The 14,626-nt window shown below is 38.8% G+C and overlaps 1 protein-coding gene across 2 annotated transcripts in view; it reads right to left on the bottom strand.

The window, feature by feature from the left end:
* Window positions 1–725: 725 nt before the first annotated feature.
* LOC101472388 (contactin-associated protein-like 4) overlaps window positions 726–14,626 on the bottom strand; it is a 125,636-nt gene continuing 111,735 nt past the window's right edge. Inside the window, exons 21-24 of one of the 2 annotated variants that reach the window (XM_014410202.3) lie at window positions 11,890–11,977; window positions 5,329–5,547; window positions 4,422–4,493; window positions 726–3,387 (exon numbers count right to left, since the gene is read on the bottom strand). In XM_014410202.3, coding sequence (XP_014265688.3) covers window positions 3,191–3,387; window positions 4,422–4,493; window positions 5,329–5,547; window positions 11,890–11,977 — 576 coding nt within the window. In that variant the 3' untranslated portion in view covers window positions 726–3,190. The remainder of the gene's footprint in view (window positions 3,388–4,421; window positions 4,494–5,328; window positions 5,548–11,889; window positions 11,978–14,626) is intronic. The other variant, XM_076876757.1, reaches the window with a different exon arrangement.

Genomic DNA, 14,626 nt, shown 5'->3' with positions numbered 1-14,626 from the left:
ATAGGAGTCTAGCAATGATCAAGGTTTTTATTTGTGTTTCCTCTTAGTGCTGTCTTTTTATGATTAAAGGGGCCCTATTATACAAATTTGCAGCTCCTTTTTTAAAATTCTTGGACCTACTAAAGCTTTGCATGATTAACAGTTTGAAATAATTTACCTTTATAAAGACATCCTGTCTGAAATGAGGTGTTAACTATTTTAAACCGACTTTCTTTTGATTTCCTCAATCCATCTTATACTACTCCTCCAATTCAAGATCCCAGAGCCTATTTCAGCTGCCATAGTGACCTCACCTCATGACTGTGGGAGGAAGCCAGAGTACCTGAAAAGAATATAAAAGCCTCACACAGAAAAGCCCCAGTCGGGACTCAAACCCAGAGCTTGTGAGGACACAGTGCTAACCACTACACCACCATGCTGCCCACATTTTTGGATTCCTGTTGCTCATAAACAAAAAATTTGATGAGCAGGGCATCTATGCTCATCACTACTGTATGTGATGACCATATAAGGGATTCCCCCCATCTTTGTTGTCACACAGAGCCCAGAGTAGGAAACTGACTCAAAGCGACTCTTTGCAGAAGTCTTAACTGTGAGTTTTTGTCTCTCAGAGACAGAGGTTTCAATCTTTGGCAGCCGTGTTTAATATGAGAATCCATCAAAATAACACCATGTATATGATCATATATGTGAAAATAACTATAAGCCTAAAGATGTTCTTTAAAGAATAAGCTGAAAGTTTAATTGTGGCTTACATCTGTCACACCTTTACTATAACAGATACAAACATATATAAAGGTTTGTATAAATCAATCCAGAAAATTTACAGGGATGAAGTCATAGTATCATGAAGTATCCAGTGAAGTTAGTAAGGCTTCTATTAATGATTTTTCTTTTTTTCATGAGGAATTTCTTGAGCTACACTGAACAAAAGAACTGATTTCCATCCCGTCGTAGAAGGTTAGCTGACTCAGCACATCCGTTTTAAAATTTCTGAATTAAAGTGTCAGACTGAAATTATATAAAAAAAATCATCTGACTTTGATAACTGTTCACATGACATGAACTTACATATCAATTAGAGAATGTATTTTTAGGGTCATAATATTAAGACTTGAAAAAAAACCAACACATTTTGGATACCATTGTGCACAGCCTTTCCCAGAGAAAAATGTACTACTGTACTTTAGCTACTGTATTGAGAGTTCGTCATTCCAGCTCTGGTTATATAACCAACCACATCCCAGGACTGCAGCCCTGACACACGGCTGCTCCCCTATCTGTCTCTCTCTTTCGGTGAACAGCCTTATAAATAAACAAACGAGACAGCCAATAGATGACAGCCATACAAACCATGACTGTTTTGCTGAACAAAAGATTTAAAAAATATAATAAAATAAAAAGAGTGGCTGTGTTTTGGACCTTCATATTTCTCAGAATTAATTAGAACCATATTCTGTACCAAGATGTGAATACTGGAGTGGAAAAAATCAAAGCTACTGATCGTACAGTTGGAAAAACTCAGCAAACTACTCAGACACACTGCCATGTATAACATAGCAAATAGTCAGTGTCACAATGTAATTAAAGAAATCTTTAGACTAGCAAACTAGTCAATTTTTATCTCTTGCTTAAATGATAATTGCAAATTGGTGACCAGGCACGTCTGTAGTACACATCCTGTACCGAGTAACAAGTTGGGAAATCTTTTTAGTTCTGGTTTGGTCTGATAAAAAGATATTTGGCTCTTTTGCTGCTCAATGCTCCATTACATTACACACGGAGCCTGATGTTTGAGCCGGTGTCCTGGCAAAACACCCTACCTATCAAGCTGTCCTACTTGTTGTTACTGCGCATGCGCACAACTCAAAACGGCCATATTTTAGGTGTTAATACTACACGCCTATTCTTTGATCCTACCCTTTCGTGCATGCAAAAAAAGGTTATTATTATATATTTTACTTCTTTATTACAGTGGATACTTGTTTTCCTTAAGCTGTTGTCAGTTTAACTTTTCAAGCTAACATGCGTTTTGTTTCTTTGTGCAAAAATACTCCAATTTGGAGTCTCAATTAAAGTCATATTTCAAGTCTTGATTCAGTACTTCTAAACTTCTGTAAACTGGCGTACAGCTTAAACCTTGTCCTACCTAAATAAATAACAGCAGTGTGATTTGGCCATCAGAACGTCCTACCGTCCTATGTACGATGGAGGTATAAACCACGTAAGATAGCATATTCTGATAAGGTAGCACAGACTGATAGACATGACTATAATTTACGTTACAGTAGGATGTCTTGACAAAGTAGGACGTTTTGTCAGAACACCGGTACCACAGTGGGCCTTTTTTGTGAATACAGCTGTCTACTGACACCAAAGATGATGCTTTGAGTGGTGAGCGTGAACACAAAGCTTTGGGCCTAATGGCTGAACAGCGAGTGAAAAAACCTACAACGGACCATCACCTGAATCACTAAGACAATAACAACCTTTGTGGTAACATTGCTTTCTTATTGTCAGGATACACATTTTTTTGGAATGTGTTTGTGTGATGAGGAATAATTTCTACGGATGTAATTCGCATATACTGTATATTTAGACCACTGACCTCACAAACGTTAATGAAAACTCGAGAAGGGGTTAAAAACAGCCAGTTACTGGGAAGAATAGCTGGAAACATGAAAAAGGTAAATATAAAATATCCATGGATGGCTTTTGTTGGATCATTTGAAATGCAGGCAAATGTCTCGCAGGCAGTTTGGAGTTTATCCCCATCTTTCTCCAGGTGAAATCCAAACAGAAGACAGCTTCACACTCTCCCTGCCCATGCACAATAAAAATACTGTTACCTCCATTATTTCCAACATTTCAACATTAGCCAGATTGTTACAAAGACATTATTCAGTGTTTCACATTGCTGAATATTTACAGTTGCTTGAACAAGTATATCAACACCCTTAAAGTCCAACGCTGTTGCATCAGTGTATTCACATTTTACATTAAGCAACAGAAAGACAACACTGTGAAAATTGTTCTTCTTTGTTTTTCACATGCTGCAGAGCCACTTCTGTCATAGAAGTGTCTGAGTGGCTCTCGAGTGCACTGCAAAGTCCCAAGGCGTGTCAAGATGCGTCTGTCTGCAGCTTCGGGTCCAAAAGCCCAGCAGTGCATCAGGTCATCGGGCCTCCAGTTAAATGAAATACTCCTTTGGGTTTTCAGTGGAGAGATTCTGGGAGTCAGCCTGGTTGTTAAAAGGAAAGTCTTGGCTGTCCTCCTGGTTGACTCCCTTCACTTCCTTGTTACGATATGTATCCTTCCTCCGGTAGAGGAATCTGGCCGTTATCGCCAGTGCAGTCACAATCACAAAGATGACTACTGCAATGACACCTGTAAGGTAAAAGGATTTTGTAGCATATCAGATATCACCTTTCAGAGTTCAATGTGGTTGAATGTTCTGACGTTATTGTAGCTGATGTATGGATTGGAAGAAAACTCTTCCCCTCGTAGTACCATCTCTAAATGTTTTGATTATCTTGCTAATCGCACTTTAGAGAACATTAAACACCAGTTTAAATCTTTTGAAGCCATCACGCTCTTCTGCTCTGTTGAGCACATTTGGGAATACGAGAGCAGGTTCCATTTAATTGGCATTCCAGAATCCATCTGAAATCAATTTCATACTACGTTACATTATAAAGTGACCAGAGGTTTTAAGATAAGAGCAGAAAAAGTTTTCCCATCAGCAAATCATCCCTACATTGGTTTAATTAGATGGGCTGCCCTTTGTGTACTGGATGGTTTAATGGACAGTTTTAAATGACTTTTCTCTGAGTCTCACCTTTTCTATCTGCACAATTATAGATTGAACCTTTTCAGTCTTCACTTTGAATCAATCCGTGCTGGCAGAGCAGCAAAGTTTTAAATGAGTTTTAAATGGACTCCTGCCTGGTAGACCACTTTACTCTTTCTTGGAGTTCAACCTCTCTCCACAACCTGATTCGCTTGAACTCATCACTTTTTTAAATAAAAAGGCACCAGAAAAGCACATGAAATTTCATTATTTTTAGTCAAGGGCAATACGATTGACATGATAAAACAACTATTTTCCACTGAAGCAGTGCTGGTGTCCAATTTTCCACCACAAATAACACGGACACCGATGTCAGGAGTTCTATCTTTAAGCCAAGCAATTTTGTTGTTGCTTAAAAAAAAATCGCCAACAAATCACAGATGCAGGCCAATTTCTGTTTGCTGTCATTCTCCTCACACAAAAATAACCAAACCTCTGCTGAAAATGTTGCACAAATCTCTTGAAATGTAGGTAACGAGGTGTAACTGCCTGCACACCAGCACTGCACGGGTGGAAAATGGCTATAAGTAAAGTCCAGTGAAGAAGATACAAAGGTAAAGCAGTTTAGTACCTCCAATTAGGGCCGAGTCAATCCTGATGGAATTGACTAAGGGTACACCTGAACCCACTGAACCAGACTGGTCTACAGGAGAGAGAGAGGGAAAGAAAAAGGTGGAGAAAGCTAAGGACAAGAATGTGAAAAACCAAAGGACTCCAAGAATAAAAACAAGGAAGAACAGCCAAAATCATTCACACCAGAAGAAAGAAGCACAACAAGAGGCAAAATTAGAATAAAGAAAGAAATGAGATCAAATCAGAGTCAGAAAATGAAAAGCAGAGACTCAAAAAGAAAAAAAAAAGCCCAACCCATCAGATCAGGGAAGATTACTTGAGCTCTACAAGTGACTGCTGTAAAGCATTGCAAACTGGATTAGAAAGAACCCAAAGGATGGAAATCCCAAACGAATCTCCTGTGTCTCAAACTCATTAAATCATCAGTCATACTGTCGTTAGACTCCCAAAACAAGGAGCATACTTCACGTAATTAACAAGCCGTTTCTGAGCTGCAGCTTTCATTCAGTTTCAGTGCAAAAATGAAAGACAGCAGGAGATATATGCCACCCTAATCACAGAATCAACTCCAAACCCCATTGGCCAGATTGTTTTTTGCATTACGTGGCATCATAGTTTTTGTAATAAATTTGCCTGTGTACTGTTGTAGTGCAATCAATTACACTGGCCTTCAACGTTTGTCCTGAGAAATAAATATTTTGATATTATGATGATGAAATGCATTGTTGACGTAGCTCCTGTGGAGTTGAAGTGCTAGTATAAGCAAAAAAGATGGTAAGTTTTCATTTAAAGGCTTTATATTTGTACATGTAGATGTTCAGCCAAAACTTTTAATAAATGTTACATATTTATATTTTCAAAGATTATAACATAATAACAAGTCAGATGTCTCCTCCTTTTCTCACCTGACAGGTGGTGTGTGTTCTCAGCTGAATAGGAATTGGCAGAAGCTGCGGAGCCGCAGTTGGACTGAGCTAAAGGTCCAGTGATGATGACGGGGCTGGAGTTGGGGCGGAGCAGAGCTTCTTTCAGAGGGCTGATGGTGTTAAAGTGGACAACTGACAGGCAGCCTGTAAAACCGAGGGAAGCCAACCTGGATAGGTCTGCATCCAGGTCATCAGACTCTGGAGAGAGAAAATGAGCAAGATAGAAAATGTGTAGTGAGCAGTGAGGATCCAAAGGCAGGGCACAGGAGTTGGCCTCAAAGAGCAAATAACAAAATGGATAAAGTTAAAAAAAGTAAGTAAATAACCCCCTATTTGTGAAGGAAGAAACACTGTCAATATACACAGTGACTGAACAGAGGTTTGTAGATGGGTATGAAAACAGACTAATGACTTGCATGGGAGAAACAGGATGTAAATAAAACATAAACATAATAAATTACTGACAAGACACAAGAGGAGAAAAAAGGGAGGGGTAAAGAGTTCAGATGTAAAACAAAAGAAGAAAAACCGGAAGAAACTGAGACACAATAAAAATGAAGAGAAGGAAATAAGGAAGAAACAATACAACTTATCGAAGGCAAACAAAACATTATGTACAACAAAACACTGCATATATCAAAACGAACACCAACATTCATGCAAAAACTACAGTAGCTGAGTGGGCCATTAGTAATAATTATATTTATAAAGAAAAAGTAACATTCAGGATGCAGATTTTATAATGAAGTACATTATTTGCTGTATAATCTTCCAATTAAATATTATGAATGCATATACCATTGTTCATTAGTAATAGCGAAGCCAGTTTTCTGAGGGTTAACAGGGACACATTTATTAGTTAAATCTGTGTCTATGGAAACTGCCACACGCTGAATAATTTCAGCATGCAGAAGTGCAGATGCAATGTGATCTGATTATACGTCCAGGCTTGGCTTTTCCAGTCTGGGCAATCACGAGGTGACAGGCGGTGTACAACCTGGACAGGTTGCTAGTGTGTTGCTACGATCATCTGATTATCATCCACACACCATTTTAAAAGGTACAGAAATCTTCTATTTATATACTGGCAGCATGCAGACAGAAGGGCAGATTGCACTTTTCTCCCTGGTTCATTTTAGCAATATGTTAACTTGAACTCTGTTAAGCGAATCAGTTTTGTTGATTGCATTACTGATTATCTGTTGGTGAATTGTATGCTCACTTGGGTGATGGCACCAGCAAGACACAAATTGCTGCTCAATCCTGAAAGTCCCAATTTCCAGGGCTCAACATAAAGTTCCATTCATGTTATAGTGACCGCCTTGTAAAAATGCTCATATTTACATTAACATCTATTTAAAAGGCATGTCTACAACAACAATTTTGGTTGTTACAGCTAGTTGCTCCCTTAGTCAAACCATAGGATGGATCTTTTTGTTGCACTTTTGACAGGTGGATAAGTGGTTGCCTCCTGCATCACTTCCACTAATTAGGGTCACAAAACTGGACTTTTAAAAAAACAAAACAAAAACCTTTTAGAGCATTTTTAATGCAAGTATCTGATGAATAATATGCTTTGCAATGTGGTTAGCTTAGCTATGGCCTATTTGCAAGTTCAACCTCTCCCAGTCTGTTGTGGCTCTGACAAAGATGGGGATAGTGTGACATGATCCATTGGATTGATCATGTTTTTAGGTCGGAATTCTTACTTTCCATTATTCAGGTTTTTATGGTTTAGATTTTTGTATTAGTGTCTTCTTCTTGTGTTCCTTTTTGTATCAAGTTTCTAGTGAGTTTCCTTGTCGGTGTTAATTTGTGTTCTTTTGTCATTTCCTGTCTTATTTGGATAATTTTCTTGCATCTTGTTTTGTGTTTCACTATCTCCTCTGACTCGCTGTCTTGACTGTCTTCACCTGTTGCTCGTTACCCTCCTGTATCAAATCCTTAGAATTAATCACAGGAAACTGACTATCTTTGTCGTTGTATTTATTGTGCCATTCTGCTTAGTGTAACTTTCTCTGTTAAAGTCCTGTCTAATCATTATGGCTTAATGGTTTCCTATCCCTTCCATCTTGCCCTGTTTGATTGGATATTTATTGTGGACCTGATCATCAGTATTAAAAGCCTGCTTTTTTTTGTTGTGTACGATGTACACAAACTGCAGTTTATGATGCTGTGAATCTGAAGTTAAAGCACCAAAACTGATTGCGACAAATCAATGGGTGGCATGTCCATCTTTCATATACAATCATATGATCATCAGCATACACCCAGTCACCTCTGTTATAGCAGTCAGTTATTCTGCTTTCAGTCTGCAACCATCACATTATGAGAGACTCTCCAGCATTATCTCTTGATTTTATTGACTTAGATCCCTCCATCATTCACCTCTGCTCCTTCACAGCAGTGTAAACAGCAGCTGTGGAAGCCCACATTAATGCTGGAAGCAGCTGCACCACTATCTGTTCAGATGACTGAGAGGTGACTGTGGTTTTTACCAGCATACATCTGCATGTTGATGAGAGCAGCAGGAGACACTGCCGCAGCCTGTAAGCTCCTCTCAGCTGATACACCCCCCCCCCCTCTACTTCCAGGTCCATTAGTTAGGCTGATGGATGACAGGGTTGAAGGCGAGAGACAGAGAATCTACTTTCCTGATGTTTTCCTGATCTGACTTTCTGCCTCCTCTAGTTCGACTGCAGGGTAACATTCTGACATGACAGTTTGAAAACTTGGTGTGCTGTACTAAGGTCTATTGCAATATACAGTAGTGGTGCTTTACCTCTTGTTCTTAAATGTAGTTGCTGTAATTGACCGAGATTTTCCTATACACCAACATTAGCTAGATAAATGAAGAAATGAAGTTCACACTCACTACTTACATCCTACTAAAGTGGTTCCTTTGAAAACCAGTTTATTTATATTTTTAAAATTCCTTTTCTTTCATGACATATCTTAAGAGTACTTATGGAAATCTCTGATACATGGAAGGAAAATGTGTATTTTTCTATTTTTGTTCCACTGTTAGTTGTTCTTTTTATGAAAGAGCTGTGACTGCAGCCTGTGGTCTCCCAGACTCTTATTCACAGTTCATATCTTAGTCCATCTTTCATGGAGGCACCGAGGGAAAAAATTACTGGCTTTTTAAAAATTGTAAAAACTGTAATCACACCAACACTGTTTCAAGTCTCTGCCCATGACTGGAGTGGAAGTGGAAAAAGCAACACACTACAGAAATAGTTGATTCCCATTTAAAAGTTTAAAACTTATGTGGAAGAAGCACATTCAAGTAGTCAGAATGAGACCTCCAGGGATGAGCAGTGCTGGAGCAGTCCAAAGGTACACAAGATCTGCACTAGATAGAGATGATATAATTATTATAGTATATAATAATAACTATTATTTTTCTTTTTTTAGTTTATCTAGAAAAAACAGCTGGCTCATTTGGGAGGGACTCAGAGTAGAGCTGCTACTCCTCCACATTGAAAGAGGCCAGCTGTGGTGGTTCAGACATTTGATTAGGAGTCCTCTTGGGGGTGAGGTGTTCCGCTTATGTCCTACAGGAAGGAGGACATGCCAGAGGGATAACTTCTCTCAGCCTGGGAACACTTACGTAGGTCATTTTTATGCTCACTGCATCGCTTGTGTCGCGTGATGCGTATATGTAAGAGACATAAAGACACACAGAGGAAGATGTTGCATCTGTTTGAAAATGTGAGTTTGTGTAAAGAAATTTGCAAAAAAAATGCTGATGCCCCGGCAACATAGCCCCAGATACACAGCAGAAAACGGATGGATGGATGGATGGATTTATCAACACTAGGAACTTAAATCTTAAATTAAGGCAGAAATGTGCCGGTTCCATTTATGATACAGTTCAGATCAATCCAGCTCGATTAAATCCAGTCCTAATCACAGGAAGCTAAAAGCAAAAACTTGCAATTATTTCTTTGTTTCTGCTCTATACATCTGGAAAGACTGTTCCTCTTAGATGATAGCACAGTTTTAAGGAAAATGCATTTATGGGTTGAGCAGCTGAGTTGAGTACATGGTGATGGCACGATAAACTTGCCTTTACTGTTGTGAACAGCAAAGAAAGATTTTCATTGCACAGGCAAACGTCTCTTGCAGGGAAACATGTACTGTGTATAATACAACTTTGAAACTTGAAATGTATTGTGCCAAGCTTGTTTTTTTTGTATATACAGCAGTATATTTGCAGATAAGTTTCTTTCTTCCTGTTAAAAATGAACTTTAAGGGTTCTACAGGTGGGGTGTCAAACGTATTTCATATTTTTCGATTATTAATGGCTCGTCAGTATGTGGGAGCCGAATCCTCAACCTGGCTGAGAATCCACACAGGCAGGGGTGGGGCTTTATTTTGATGGGCACACCATGCAGCCACTAACACGCAAAGATAGACTGGAACCATAGCATGGGGGGAAAGGAAGGGGGGCAGACGTTCCAAAGACAGCCAGTGTACAGGTCGGATTTAAACACGAGCATGTTGGGAAAAGTGAAGAAATGAGCGGAAACTTAAAATAAGAAGCATCTGGCTGCATTTCAATGATATTGAGTATCTGAGTGTCTAAATGAGTGTCACAGGCCTGAATGGGTGCTTGAAGCCATTTATAATTCTTGTATAATTCTAATTCTAGAAACACAACAAAAAAGAAATTTTGGACGTTTAACTGTATTTTCAGTTTTAAATTTTTTCAGTTTTTCCCAGTGATAAAAAACTCCCTTTTTCATACTACACAAAGTAATTAAGCAATAAACAATTAACTTGTTGAAACCCAATGCTCACGGTTTTGGGGGACAAGAGGGAGAACATCTGGTTTAATGGGATGTACTGCCAGATCTGTTATTTAAATATAGACATGTGTGGGATCCACAGAAACATCAGAATCTCAGCTAAAAGCTCATGTATAGGAATTTCTTTTATTTATGTATTAATCACATTATTTTATTGTATAATGCCTTGGTGACACTGGATTTTAACGAGTCTCACACTCATACATTAAGACAAATGGTGGGGGTGTAGTAAGGAAGTTGGGGGAAGCAGACAGCTCCACAGGAAGAATCTTTTGTCTCTTCGAGGACTCTGGGAGGTAGCAAGGGAGTGTGAACCTTAAGGTGTGAAACAGCTGTGTACTGCCTTTTGTTCCTGGAGAAGGTATTTAACTGAGAGCCATGCTAGGCTCAGAGAGACTTTGCTGACCGTCTGCCCCGCAGTCATGTAGGCTCTCCACAAGCTTGGTTTTCTGTTCTTTGTGTGTTTGGATTAAAGAATGTTAGCTACCGCTCGTCTGCAGGCTTTATTTAAATGGAAAAACTTCCACAACATTCACAAAATGATTTGAGCGACCACCAAACAGCTAAAATAGCAAATGATTAAAAAGCAGGTAAACAGATTCCCCCCCAGCAAGCAAACAAACAAACAAACAAACAAACAAACAAACAAACAAACACAAACAAAAAAAACCTGGACAATCCGGGCAATGAGTTACCAGAACATTTTCTGCCATTTTACACTTTTCTTTTTCAATTTAAGTCCAAAGAGTCATGCTAACAAGTTTCTTTCTTTGTCACAACAGCGTTTTCTTTATCATGCACACAAACAGTTAAATATGTAACCTTTTTACACTGACAGAAAGGGGAGCTTCAGACGCGGACTACACCTTTCTTGGCTGCTGCCTCCAAGCACATTGTGCGCTGTCTATCTTGCGTGCTGCACAATAGCGTTTAATATTTAGTATCTACTGTTATCTACTGCTAGCTAGTTTATTGTGATGGTGCTGTATTTATTATGTTGTTGTTTTTTTCTCCGTACAGGTGATCCAGGTGTTTTGTTTGTTTTTCTTTCTTTCTTCCCCCTTTCTCACCATCTCTTCTCCCCTCTGTTTTTCTTTCTCTCCCTGTCTTTCTTTCATTCTTTCTCCCTGTCCTATCTCCCAGTCATGTCTGTCCCGTTTGCAACCGAAAATAAAATAAATACATAATTATAATAAAGGTCAATCAAATGGACCAATATGGCAAGGCCATGATGCCGCTTGGCATCTTTCTTGGCCTTAAGACAACAATTCTGATGGCTAAAGATCCAAACGAGACAAAAAAAAAAAAAAAAGAAAGGGGAACTTCACTGGCCTGCTTAAGATCAAAGTGGGCTATATGTGGCCTGTGGTGTAAAATGAGTTTGACACCCCTGCTCTACAGTAATCGGCAACTCCGTCCGAATATCAGAAAAAAGTTGTTGCTGCGGTCCAAGATTGTAGAGTGCATCCCCAAAACCCAGAAACTACTTAAAATATCTTTTGTTTACTTCTTGACTCAACATTTCTGAGCACTCAGTACTAAGATGAAAATATCCCTTTGTCCAGCTAACAGCTCTGGCTCCATGTATTACAGTCAGTTTTTCTAAGAAAGCTCACGCTGAGAGTCAGGCACCAAACTTCTCAGAGCTGTTATCAAATAAATGTGAGTCTGAGTGCTCCCTAACTAAAAAGACATTCTGTCTTCTTTTACTGTGTCCTCACTCACCGTGCACTCTGCCCAACACCAGCGACTTGATTGCATTAAATTCCCCGTCAGATGTCAGGTTGAAGTCTTCTCTGGCATTTTGGTCAATCTGAAAAAAAGAAATAAATAAATTGGCTTTTGTTCAACCTTTAATTTTTAAAGTAGAATCCAATACAGGATAATTTAAGACAAATAAAAGCACAGAAAATTAAAAGATCTGAATACAAATTGATGATTAAAAAAACAAAAGGAAAGTTTTTGAAATATTAGAACAATTAAGAAAAATGAAAACTGAAAGTGCATCAACTAGGACATGAACAGCTGGAAGTGGAATAAGATCAAATTAAAATTTTAAAATGCCCTAGGCATAAAAACGAGCAAAGTATTACATTGTTCTGTGAGCTATTCTAGTTATTAGATGCAGTGAGTTTTACTTTCGTGCCAGTCATTACTTTTCAGTCAGCGGTGACGTGAATCTGGCGCTCCATCCTTTTTAAATTTGATTTTTTTTTTTTTTTAATGTTCAGCTTTCCCTTTATCTCAACAGCTCAAAGGGAGGAATGAGCAACAGAGTCCAAACTTGCAGTTAAAAACATTCAGTCATCCAGAATGAAATTCACCACTGGAGATTATTTTAATTAGAGCAGCTCCACAGAGAGTATCTCACCATGTGGCCGTGAAGAAGAAAACCTAGTCAAAATCATAACTGAAGTTTCCATCAAAGGGGGAAAAAAAAGAAAAACTTTTGTAAGTCATTATAAATGCTGATTACTTCAACAAGACATCTACTGTTTGAAGTAACATTTACTTGAGGTCATAGCTACACTTCTTTATCGTAAAGCTGCAGAATGGTGTATTTACAAGACCTATTAGGAGAAATGGAAAAAGCATTCATAATGATCTTTGGTTCAGGCCCAGAACAGCTTCATGAGTGAGGGGAGAGGGGAGGATTAACAGATGGCTGTTATTATGGTGAGGAGAGGTGAACGTGAAGCAAATCTGTAAGATTTACCGGTTGATCTACGTTGCTACCCAGACCACGGCCACAAGTTGTCACCAAAAGAATGAGGTCATGGATACAAGTGGTGGAAATGAGCTTTTTCTCATGGGTGACAAGGTTCTTCCTTAGAATGAGCTAAAGAGCTCAGTTATTGAGAAAGGGCTTAGATTAGAGCTGCTACTCCTGCACATCGACAAAGGAGCCAGCTGAGGTGGACCAGGGATTTCTTACTGCGAGGAGGCTCGAGGACAGACCCAAGACACCTACCCAGATGTTCCCCCAGAGAATAGGACGACAGGGCATCTTTGCTTAAACTGCAGACGACCCAGATGCAGACGTGGATAAGCGACTGAAAATAGAGCGCTGAACAGACCAAAAACAAATAAAATACTAGCTCTGACCTTTCACATTTTTATATTGAACTTAGGGCACATACAAGGCTAAAGAAGAGGGGTGATTTATTGCAATGAATCACATATCTTATGCATTTACACCATTCTGCTTGCTTCTTTCTGCTGCTCTCTTATCTGTAAGAGGTCACCACAGCAGGATATTATTTATTTATTTACTTTTACACTCAATGCCCTTCCTAATGCAACCCTCCAAGGGATTTGTGTTTTTTAAAGGTGTGTGAAAATATGATGAGCTGTAGGTGAAACTGTAATTGGGTACTTATGTTAAAGTGTACATAGAAGTTTTTGCCAATCCATTACACACATTGTATAAAAAAAACAAGTTGGTGTGAATGAAAGTGAGTGTACTAGGAATCCAAAATTGCCATTAAAAGATTAACTAGAAAAATAAGAACTGCATTTAACCTTGATATGGGGATAATTTACAAGGTCTAAAATACAACAGATGTGCAGTTCCCTCAAACCACATTTTTAATTCAGTAGATAGACATTCACACAGAATAAAGAAACATACTACGTCCCTGTAGTCGAACTTTAGTGAAAAATAGACACAAATAAACTTTACACTGACTCAAACACCGTCTCTCCAACCCAACCTGAAAATTGCTTGCAATAATTGCTTACATTAAATTGTGGAGGCAAGTGAAAAAAATGGCTGAAGTTGCTATTAAACATGCTTAGAATTAAATAATGAAAACTCAAAGACAAGCAGGAAGTCAGAGTTTGTCCACTTTAACTACCTGCTTTGGATACCTATGCAGGGAGAGGCTGATAAAACAATTACTGGTTAAGAAAGCTCCCCCAATTGGGTTTGCAGTTTGCAGTTCTACTGATATGAAATAAGCTCTAGAGACATTTTTATAGCCTTAAGCTGATATGATATCACTGAAATTACAGTAGGTTTCCACATATTATAACCTAGATTGGTTCTATTGAACAGGAAGTACCTTTTGCAGTTAGGTCCCTTGTGTTTACACACGGCACCCAAGTCCAGAACTTTATCTTGCTGTCTCTGACAAACTTTGATGTACTATTTTAAGGATCTAATGGAGTGTGTCAGTAAACCTAAAGGAAACGAAACACTGGGCCATCTGATAAGAGTGCAGAAAGAGAGGGCATGATGTATTAGCAGCCCAGGGTGATTTAGTTTTTCATTTTTCATTCGCTCAGGGGGAGAGGATATGACGGTGTCCAATTGTGAGACCACTTTAGAGAGTCTATGCTGCTGGCCATCAAGATGCAGCTGGGTGACAATCGATGAAGGTCACCTGATGTTCCCGAAGCATGTTGTAACAATATAATGACTCAAGGTGATGGAAACCGGTAAGATGAGATGCAACTCATA

This window comes from Maylandia zebra, linkage group LG18, assembly GCF_041146795.1.
Source record: "Maylandia zebra isolate NMK-2024a linkage group LG18, Mzebra_GT3a, whole genome shotgun sequence".
Taxonomy (NCBI): domain Eukaryota; kingdom Metazoa; phylum Chordata; class Actinopteri; order Cichliformes; family Cichlidae; genus Maylandia; species Maylandia zebra.
The sequence above is the reverse complement of the archived record's forward strand: the minus strand, read 5'-3'. Positions and strand labels throughout refer to the sequence as shown.